The sequence below is a fragment of the Glycine soja genome, chromosome 11 (assembly GCF_004193775.1).
Source record: "Glycine soja cultivar W05 chromosome 11, ASM419377v2, whole genome shotgun sequence".
In the NCBI taxonomy this organism is placed as follows: domain Eukaryota; kingdom Viridiplantae; phylum Streptophyta; class Magnoliopsida; order Fabales; family Fabaceae; genus Glycine; species Glycine soja.
The window spans coordinates 20,796,157-20,808,162 of NC_041012.1; the positions used below are offsets into that span (position 1 = coordinate 20,796,157).

Here is a 12,006-nt window from a genome sequence, read left to right on the forward strand (position 1 = left end):
TTAATAGTAATACAGATATTAAATCATTAAAGAGCCATGTTAACTATTTTCAAAAAAATAATTAAAATATAAAAAGTTTAATAAAAAAAAACTAAGAATTAATAACATTTATCGATAAAAAAAAAAAGAAAAAAAGAAAACACTATTCTTATTCATTTTCCCTTCAGCTGTTCAAAGAGTACAAAGCACGTTAGTCTCATTTTAGCACTGGCTTAACTGCTGTTCATGATCCTTGACCCTCCACTTCAAGGCTTGGGTGTCTCTTGATGAACACCAAAGGTCCCTTTGAGGGGCCACGTGAAGGTTCTGTTAAAATTTTTGAATATCTATCGATGTGAATGGATGAAAAAGAATAAAAAATATAATTAATGCATGAATAAAATAAAATAAGGGTATTTTTAAAGCAACCTTTTTTTTCAGTAAAAAGAAAGAAAGGGTTGTTTTAAATTAAAAAAAATTTAAAGTTCAGGTTTTGTGTCTTTAATTTTCTCTCTTTCTAATTTTAGAATTCATCATTTTTATTCTTAAAATAGTTTGAATAACATTTTATAGAGAGGTTTAGATTGCGCCCGAGTATATATCAAAAGTTGTACATTTTAGAGGTATAAAAAACGAACAAAAAAAATCGAACTTCAAAATTTTAAAGAGAGCAAAACCATATTTTATCCATAAAATAATTATGTTAGTTAAGGTTTCTCTTACACACCAAATGCAGTATGCGACTTCAATTAGGCTTTAGGCATATTTGTTTCATATAAAAGTTTCTTAACGTTTTAACTTGACATTGTCGATCTGGCTCCTGTATTAATAGTTCAACCTATGAGAAATATATATGTTCCTCATTATTCTAATTTGTCTTTAAGTGGTCTCAAACATTTATAAGTCCAATCCATAAGGCATGTTAAAGTCATGATTTTTATTCTCTCCTCCAATTTGTTTTATGAGTGTGACACAAAAGGTTTAATGGATTCGTTAGTTCAAATTTATTTATTTTTAAATATTTTTTTTATAAAATGAATATTTTTTTGTTTTTATGTGTTTATCTAAACTATTTTTTCTATCGATTTTTTATAAATTTTTTTTATTTAAACAAACATATCCAATATTAAATCTTATTTATATTATAAATATAATATGCAGTATCTAGTAACGCATCATTGTTATTCAAAATAATATAAGAATGTTTTGTGATTTGACATAATATTTATGCAACATATGTTTTTGTGTAACTTAGTTTCTTTGTTTAAATATCACAATAGATGTTCATTTTTATATAGTTTAATTTGTTTATTTCTTAATACGTGAGAAGACATTAGAATAAATGAGATTAATATCTCATATTGACTCATTTAACACGACCAAACATCCCTATCTTACCTCCTTAAAAAAATACATCACTATCTTACTCTATTAAGGATTGAGTTTTTTTTTTTTTTAAAAAAAGATTGAATTTAAATTTTTTATTCTTAACTCTTATTAATCTTTTCTTAAAACACACTGTCCTAATTAACAAGGACAACAATAGAAGAAGCTAAATTTTCACTCAAAGTTCTACGAGTGTTAATTTGAATATTTGTGAATATATTTTTCTTATAAGCAAAAATTAAATGGAGGTAACAAGGATAAAGATAGAAGAAGTGAAGTTCGCACTCAGCTCAATCAGAGTTTTAACAAAAAATAACGAATTACTAACAATTAACATTAATCAATAATAAAAAAAACAACATAAAAATCAATGAGCCATTGTCACTATGACACGATGACTAGGTACCAAGCCGTAACATTTATTGGATCTTTCCAGTTCCCACGTTTCCATATTTTGCAGGAAACTGAATACATCCACTGGTGAATCTGTGGTATGCAAATTGAGGGAACGAATTGATTTTATTTGTTTCAAAATAATATGATATCTAATGTGATACCGAGTTAGTGACTTTCACATTAGTCTATGTCGTTAAAATTTAAATGCGATGATGTCGTCAAAAGTTAATCTTCACCGACTCACTTATCTTTTTTTCTTACTTAAGTGCTACTACCAATATTATGTCAAAATGAAAATTATAAATAACATCGTTAATATAATATTTCAAATTGTGCTAGATATTTTTCTTGTTGTGGGTTTGAGTGTTTCAAATTGTGCTAGATATTTTTAATTGTAAAATATTGTGTTTTTATTCTTCCCTTTTAACTCGGTTCTTAAGATTAACATATTATGTCAATAAATTAGATTAACCTAAGCTTATCCTATGTATTATGTATTATTGAGTGTTAACCATGTCAGGTTCAAGTTTAAATAAATAACCATGTTAAAACTTTGAATTGAACAATGACACCAATTAAATAAATATATTCTTAACCAATCCACGGACAAGTTTATTGTTTTTTAAAGAAAAATGTACACAATGTAGTAAAGTTTAAAAGTATAAATTATTTGTCCGTCATATTTAATTTTGACAACACTAGGATATAAAGAAACATAATTATTCACCAGATGCAAGTCGATCTAATTCATTGCCAATGTTTATGGAAATGCTATTAATATATTTTTTTCCACACATATTTTATTATTGTGTAACAAAATATTAAAAATCATAAAATTATGTGTAAGCTTCATCACTTCTCATTAATTTACATATTGCGTTTAGTATACTAGAAATAAAAGGGGGAAACGAAGGAGAAGGGAAAGATAGTAAATTCACCTTTCTTTATTTGGTTACTTAATAAGTAGATAGAAACAATTAAAAAATGAGACCAACATGTTAAGTATTCGTTCCAAAAGGAGAAGAAAAGAATTGAAGGATGAAAGTTAGTCTTATATATTAAATGACCAAAAATATCCTCATTGTGTATTTTTATTTATTAAGAATACTTCTGTAATTTTATATATATACTTAAATTTATTGATTACTGGCTACTAAACTACTTACAAAATCATTTTTTCCATTTCATTTCCTTTTCTTTCTTACTTCTCTTTCCTTTCTTTTCTTTCACTCCTTTCCTTAAACCAAACATACCATTAATGACTCTATTGTCTATATCTATAACTTTTTTATTTTTAATATATCTTAATTAATAATAAAAAAGTTTATTAGAAATACTGTAAAAGAAAGTGTATTGTCAACACTCAGTAATTTATTAATATGTAAAGTTTATAAATAACATTATATTAGTATGTTTTTATTTATTAATTATTTGCACTAATATTCTTTAATTTATTCTAATTAAATGAGATGACTACGGATTTTATCAAAATTTCTAATGAAATTAACATGTGAAAATATTCAGTTGAAAATATAATCACGAAAAAGCATATAAAATAGCATGTCAACCTTATTTTTTAATATTTTCCCATAGTACTAAAGTGATATGGAGCAAAATGATTGAAAGTTATTCAATTTAATTACTGTATCATCAAGATAGAGAATTATAATATATATATATATATATATATATATATATATATATATATATATATATATATATATATAATAACTAGCAATATTTTCTCACGTACAGCACTTAAAGTGAGGGAATATTTATTTTATCCGATGTTTCTAGTGCTTCTATACCCCATGCAGTTTTCTCTTGGCTATTCCCTTTTCTTTGTTGGCGTTAGCTATGTCTAGTTAAGTAGTTATAAAAAATTATAATAAAATAAAGTAAATTAGCGTAATACAAAATCTTGAAAGATTAATTCAGTAGTTTTAACAATATTTTCATTTTTAAGGAAAGTTGAGTTGATCAATATGAGAAAAAAATCCTAAAAATGAAAGTATTTTGTTAATATATAAAATCTTTAAAAAATATATAGCTTTTACTATACAAAAAAAAATTCAATAAGTTAGATTGAATACTGATCAAGATCATCTTAACCAACATCGCATTGATCTAAATGCAATTAAGTATAAATTCTTTAAATAATGTCTTCAATTTAAGGCATATCAATAAACATGATTAAAAAATGAGACTTCAATTCAACCGTTACAAAAATTAATTATTAATAAAACTTATAAATTATAATAAAAATGTTAATTTAGGCAAAAATTCTCAAATGGTGCTTTTTTACAAACTAATTCCCCAAATGAGGTTCTTTTGAAACTTATTCAGGGCAGGTGCAGTTTTTCTACGTGAAGCCCATGCATGGCGCCACCACCATTGGCACTTCCGCGTAGGAGCTGCCATGTGGCCTCGGAGACGCCAATAGCACCAGCGCGTTGCCCTTCTGCTTACGTGGCGAGGGAGGCACAAGGAGCACTGGCGCGTTCTGCATGGGAGAGTGAAGGCACCAGTCAAACTGGCGTGTTACTGTAGCAAGGACAACAGCTTTGGCAGACCAGGAGCAGCTTTGGCAGGCAGGAGCAGTGAGGCAGCTTTTGGTCTGGAAGCGCAAATGGGGTTAGTGTTTTAGGGTAGAATATGGCGCAAATGGGGTTGGCGTTTTAGGGTGTTTAAATACACCTCCTCCTTCACCATTCTTTTCACCTGTTTTCGCTTGCAGCAGTTGCTTTCGTTTTTGCTTTCGTGGGTTTGAAAATTTCTGTGATATCAATTTTTTTTGTAAGTTATTTTGTTAGGTGGTTTTCGAAATTTCTGTAGTATCACATATTTTTTGTAAGTTATTTTGTTAGGTTGGAATAAAGATTTATCTTGAAGTATTTTTTATAAAAATTAAATTAGTGTTATATTTAATAAGCTTGTTAGTGTGTGTTTAAATGTCTAAAATAAAAGAAAAATTATGTAATAATATTTATTTGAAGAAAATTTTATCAGTGAAAATAAAATATTTTGAATATGAATTTTGTAGTATTTTTTTAATTAGATTAGGTTGGTGTTAATGATTTATTAGTGTGTTAATAATTAATGAACGTTTCAACTTTCATTTAAAAAAATTTGTAGATCATATTTATTTGAAGAAAGTATTTTGAGTACGAAATTTATTTTAATATAAAGTTGTAGTATTTTTTTAATTAGATTAGGTTCATTTTTTTGTGTGTTAAAAATTGATAAGCGTTCAAGTTGAAAGTGTTATTTGATGATGTTTTGTTGTTTCTTGTATCATATTTAATTTAATATATTTGTAATAATTTTGTAATTACCTATTTTCATTTTGAAGTTATTATTGTTAAGATTAATTATTTTTACTACTAACTTCGTTCATGAATTATTTTATTTTGTGGTAAAAATTAGTATCTTGAAATTGTTCATTTTTTTTAAGTGTGTCCTATGAAATTAATTTGAAGTCAATTAATTTTTTTTAAAAGAGAAATTGAATGTGAAGTTCCAATAAAGGGACTTTTTGTGATTACATTTTATTAGTTTGGATTAAAATTTTTATAAAATTGTTTGTGTTATTTAAGTGTGTTGATGTGAAATTTATTTAAAGTTAATAATTTTGATTAATAAATTACGGAATCTAAAATTATTTTTAATCTACTATATAATTTTTTTTAATTAAACCTAATCTATCATATAAAAATTTAAACTATTTCTAATTTATCATATTAAATATTTAAACTAAATGTAATGTACCATACCAAAAATTTAAACTAAACCTAATCTAAAATTATATTTTTCAAAACCTCAAACTTTTCTTAATCTACTATATAAATAATTTTAACTAAACCTAATGTACCATATAAAAATTTAAACTATTCCTAATTTATCATATAAAATTAATAACTTAGATTACCTAAAACTATTCCTTATCTACCATATAATTTTTTTTTAACTAAATCTAATCTACTATATAAAATACAAAACTCAAACTAATAATATTAACAAATAAACTAAATCTAATGTATCATATAATACAAATAGGAACATACTAACTAAAATTATAACATATACATATAATATAAATAATATTAATATTTCAAATTACTACTTAAAATTTATAAATACCACCTAAACATACATAACATTAACATATAAAACAAACCTAACCTAAACATACTTAACACATAACACTTAAAATTTATAACCTAAACATACATAAAATTTATTATCAATTCAAATAAACTTACCAAGAAGTTACAAGCAACACAAACCAAAGAGGCAAACGAAGCAAGGAAGCAAGCAAAGGAAGCAAGCAAAGGAAGCAAGGAAGCAAGCTTGAAGAAGGCTAAGGACAACGGGTAGCAATGCAGTGGACGAGAACTGCATATAAAGGAGCAAAGCGCTCCTCGTGATGGCACGTTCCACCTGCTGTCCGCAACCCGCAGGCTCCAATGGCGTTTCCTGCTCTTGCTTCCTGCAGCAGTAGCAGACTGTTGCAGCACTGTGCTCTCTATCCTTGCTGCAAAGGTAAAACGCTAGTTTGACTGGCGCCTTCGGTCTTCCATGCAGAACCCGCCAGTGGTCCTTACGCCTCCCTTGCCACGTAAGCAGAAGAGCAACGCGCTGGTGCTACTGGCGTCTTCGAGGCCATGTGGCAGCTCCTACGCGGAAGCACCAATGGTGGTGGTACCATGCATGGACTTCACGTAGAAAAACTACACCTGCCAGGAATAAGTTTAAAAAAAATTCCATTTGGAGAATTAGTTTATAAAAAAACACTATTTGAGGATTTTTGCCGCTAATCTAAGTAGAAAGTTAAGACGACAAAGTACATTAAGTTGAAAATTAATGGCTAGTATTTATTAATTTGAATGATTGACATGGACAGTGAAGATTAAAGTATGTTGTATTATTATTAAATAAATAAAACAACCAACGATAAAAAGACAGAAGGGGAATGAACAATAATGTTATGCGTTCTCAAAGGAATTAAATAATCAAAATAATAAAGAACTCTAATAGTGGAATATTGCGGACATAAAATCAGAATTGGCAAAGTTTGATGTGATGACTCTATTCTTGACCCTTTAAATTTATTATATCGCAAGTCCACTACTATATAAGAACCTCCACCCTGCATGCACTTCCATTCAATTCCCACCAACATTGATTCTATAAATACTTAGCTTTCTTCCTTAATTTGAAAGAAAAGACGTGATTCTTTCATTTTCAAAGAGTTTCTAAACCTGCTACTAGTAAATATTTACTTGTGTTCCGAAGCTGGCTAACTCACGAGAATGCTTAGAGGAATATGTGGAACACAACACGAGAGTGGTCACGGAATTATACAAAGCCCTAACCTCTAAAGACCCCGAAACGCTTCATGGGATTGTGGCCCAAGACTTGGAGTGGTGGTTCCACGGCCCATCATGCCATCGGCACCACTTGGTCCCCTGGCTCACGGGCTCCTCACCCTCCTCAAAGGCTTTGGTTCCGCAACATGTGGTGGGCTTTGGGCCATTGGTTATTGCTGAAGGGTTTGATGAGGCCCATTTGGTGTGGTGGGTGCATGCATGGACCATCAGAACTTCTGATGGGCTCATAACCCAGGTCAAAGAGTATGTGAACACATCCGTTTCCGTGACTCGTTTATCACAAATGCTTCCAATTGTCAATGCATTTGGCAGAGTAGGCTTTGTGATGAATCAGTGCCTGGACTTGTTCTGGCAATCTAACATATTAGAATTAGATGGTGGTGATAATTGAAGTTGGAAAACCTTTGTTTAATTGGTTTTCAATTTTCAAAAGTTCACCATCCCACTTATAGTGAGTGGTGCCACGTAGTTTATGTGCAGTTAATTGGGTCTATAGTGTGAGTGTGCCTGTTTTTGTGCAATCGTGTGGGTTTTGTGGCATTTAGTAATTGTATGTTATGCTATGGTTTGGGGTTGTTGAAATAATGGGTGTTTATATTATAAATATCAACAACGTATCATCATGTTGTATCCTATCGCCTGCTTTTTAGATCATCAACACTCATGTTGTCATTTTTATACGCCATCCATCTTTACACATACAGGAATAGGTATCTTTTATTAAAATTATAAAAGTAACACTAGAAATCTAGAATTATATATATATATATATATATATATATATATATATATATTATATTACTATTCATGCAGAAACATAACAATATCAAGCGAGAGATGAGATTGTGAGACGTGAGTTCATGTCTGGGATGTTTTTTAATTTATAAGAATTGAAAATAATATCAAAAAAATTATAATAATTTTTACATCTTTTTTAATTAATTAAGCTAAATCTCCTTAAACTGCATATATAATTCTAGATTTCTAGTGTTACTTTTATATATATGCTGCAAACTGCATAAACTTTTCGGCATACATTTACAGCTCCAGACCAATACCTCCCACCACAAATCACTGACTAAAAACACATATCCAAGGTTCTTGTCTGATTTTATCATATACGTAAATAATGGTAGCAACACACCATCAAATGTATATTTTTTTTCTTTCTAACATACTATTTATTTACATTATTGGTTCAAACTATTGAAATCTACAAAATTATAAATAAAATCCATTAGATAAGAAATGAGAATTTCATTGTTAAGTATATTAAAAAAATACTTTGATAACAATTATCATCTTAATTTAAATGAAATTAAGATATAAGATTAGTTAGATGATTAAAAAAATCACTAATTTGATCAAAATATGATTCAAATGGAAAGCACAATATCCGGTAACGACCCTTGAACCCGAACCCGGTCGGTGCTCCGCCAACACCGAGCCTCATCACCGTCCTCCAAAACCCGAAGCACCACCGTGATCAACGTGTTGAAATACTCACGAAGCTGGGCAATAATCCCGTGCTTGAGCCTCCACACGTGGACCCAGTACTCCCCCGCCCCCTCCCACCCTTCAACCATCACGCGGTCACCGACGGCCCTGATCCTCCGAGGCCTAAACTTGAAAGCCTTTTGCGTCGCCGTTGACTCCCCGGTCAACACTTTCTTCATGTGCTGGCAGTGAGGAGGTCCATGGTACCACCATTCCAACTCCACCCTCACCACCTTCGCCAGCTTCTCCGTGTCGCCGTCACGCAATGCCTTGTACACCATTTTCACCGTCTCCCGGTTGCGGTTTTCGTGATCCGCTGCCGTGCCGGAGAGTTTCTCCGGCTCGGCCTTGCTGCCGGGGATGGTCTTCATGGTGGAAGAACGGTTGTAGCTCAGAATTCAGGTTATACTAATAGACAATATTGTTGCTATATGTGAATAGTTTATATATATATATATATATATATATATATATATATATATATATATATATATATATTAACACAGCTGATGTAATATATTACAAAGACTATACTGAATAATATAAGTACTGTAAAGTTTTATTCTTTCACGGATCACCGACGACTGTTTTAGTTTAATTAGTAATTGCAAATTCAAGTATATATATGCAAATGCGAAGGTGACTTCCTGACCTTTCAACGATTGTGGTGGCTGTGTTTGAATTTGCATTGAAGTTTGAATCAAGTATCAAATGAAGAGTTATAACTATTAAACAAACTAGAATAATTTTATAATTTATTAAGTGTATACCTGAGGGATCTAGAAAACCATTAAAAGACAACTGAATTTTTTTTAATTATTTAAATATCTATTTTCAAACAAATAAATAATAATTTTTTAAAATTATTTATTAGTTTCACACTTAAAATTAAAGTTGGTTTTTATTTCAAATGATACAAGAAGGAAATACATTTGTTTATCACTTGTATAATTGTTTTTAAAGTTTTGAAATGATCTCACAAGACAATCAAATAGGACTCAATATAATAATTTCACAATAAAAAGAAAAATATATAATAATAACTAATTAAAATTCATCAAATTTCATAACAATTATATATAAATATATATAAATATGTTTATAATATAATATTAATAATTAAATATATAAATAGATAAATGAGACTTATAATAATACACAAAACATAATTAACTTAGATAACAATGGATGAAATAAAAATCATATAAAAATATCATTTTTATTAGATCTATTTATTAGTGTATATATCTCTAAGATAAATTATAATTTGTAACAATTATTATCAAAAAGATTAATATATAATTAGTGGTAACATATATTAATATATATATATATATATATATATATATATATATATATTATACTAACTAGTATATGTTATTTATAGTAGTATATTTATTATTAATTATTATATATATTATTACATATATAATTAAAAGCAATTTGAGGGAGGGGCTAAAGTCCTTGGCTGCCCCCTTGTATCAGTCTCACATCTGGGTATATACATGTATTTTATCACAGTATTAACAATAACTAGTTTTCTAATTAACGATAATAGTTAATATATATTAGTCTTTCCTTTTTTTGGTTTGTTTCACAGATTATTTTTTATTTCCGAGAATATGAGGTTGGAATTTTTTTTCTCATGTTTGTTATGGTGTAATAAAATAATTATTGTTGGATATAAAACTCAATTTTTTAAATACTTAGAAATAATATTCTCATATTATATTTACAAGAAAAAATATTTCTAAAATTAAAGAAATAATTCGTCAAACAAATGCCGTCTAAGTGTGTAGACTAATGGACACATGTAATCTTGAATTACAACAGTTTTGAATATGCAATTACATTGCATTGGTATTTTACTGTTTGTGATTGTTCATTTTTGAGTAACCAACTTTCAAAGTAAAACTGTCGATTTCCATTCTAATAAAGATTCGGGGAGATATATACCGTATATAATGTAATCAAGTTGTTAACATGATGTGAATCCAAGCATATACTGTATGGAGTTCAACTGTTCAAGAATAATATACTAACGAGTGCCACAATGATTCTAGCACAAATTAAAAAGGACAAAACTAGTTAGTTATTAGCACCCACCGCTACTTTGAGGATTCTAAAATATTACTTCAACAATTGGGTTTGAATTTTTTAGGATGTGGCTAGCATCGGAACTACTTTTAGATCTCATGCTCCAAGGTAGAAAAGGGGAGGGTTGTGTCCATGCAAGGTCTCTAAAGCTTAAGTAAGTTGTTTCTCAATGAGAGGAATTATATGAGGTGAGATGACTACATGGGAACTTGGGTTTTGCTTATATACAAGATACAAGATAATGTCTCAAATAAAGAGTTTATCCCTTTGTAAGAGGTGATTATGCAAGAGGAATGCAAATAGTACATTTTTTAACACTTTTTTTTTTACGAGTATCTCACTAAATATGTGAGTCCTATTTTTCATTTCCAAATCTCACTTTAAAACTAGTCAGATTCGTAAAAAATCCAATCAATAAAAGACGGTGTTAAAATTCAAAGAATCGATTGTTGCCACTTCTTTTCTTTTTACAAAAAATGCTGCCACTCCTCGAATATGTAAAAACCTGGGATATTGCATTTGTAGAAATTTTGGGCACCTGCCCTTATTGGGCCACGGTGGCCATTGGCCTATGGGCTTTTTCAGGACTTGAATCCTACACTCGCCAACTTGAATCTTGCACCCCCTTATTTAATGAAAATATAATAATACTCTTAATGAAATTTACACCTCTCATCTCCCAACCTTAACACCTTTCTTCTCCCTTCTCTCAACTCGTGATGAAATTCCTTCCTCAACAACACACCCACCACAACGGAACCCCCCCCTCGACAACACCTCCTCCCTCGGTGACTCCTCTTTCCCTGACCCCCTCATTCTCGTGTTCCCTCATATTCCTTCCTCCTCTCATGAAGGTAAATGTTTCATTCTCCCTTTTTTTATTTTATTTTCTTTTCTTCCTCCTCTTTCTCCTTTCATCAAATTTAATTAATTGTAAAAAAGCTTTCAAAATGGTCCTTTTATAAGCAAAAAATGCTTTTGGAATGGTTGTTCTAGAAACATTTTTGCTTATGGAAAGATGATTTTGGAAATAGTTTTTTTTTTTAAATTCAGAGTAACCTTTTGGAAGTGTATTTTATATATTCCAGAAAATGGGTTCCATAAATCATTGTTGTGCTTATGGAAAGCTCATTCCAGAAGCAACAACTGCAATCCAGGATAGTCTTTTCAAAAATGTATTTTGTATCTTCTAGGAAGGGTGTTCTAGAAAGCACTATTTTGGCTTATGGAATGATCACTCCGAAAGCAAAAATTGCAATTC

At 29.6% G+C, this 12,006-nt stretch overlaps 1 protein-coding gene and 1 pseudogene across 1 annotated transcript; one reads left to right on the forward strand and one right to left on the reverse strand.

The window, feature by feature from the left end:
• The first annotated feature begins 6,227 nt into the window (after window positions 1-6,227).
• On the forward strand, window positions 6,228-7,823 carry LOC114373044 (annotated as a pseudogene).
• Window positions 7,824-8,395: 572 nt separating this feature from the next.
• Window positions 8,396-9,069, reverse strand: LOC114375547 (wound-induced protein 1-like). The gene has a single exon (XM_028333350.1). The coding sequence runs from the start codon at window positions 9,017-9,019 to the stop codon at window positions 8,528-8,530; it is 492 nt and encodes a 163-aa protein (XP_028189151.1). The 5' UTR covers window positions 9,020-9,069; the 3' UTR covers window positions 8,396-8,527.
• Window positions 9,070-12,006: the final 2,937 nt, after the last annotated feature.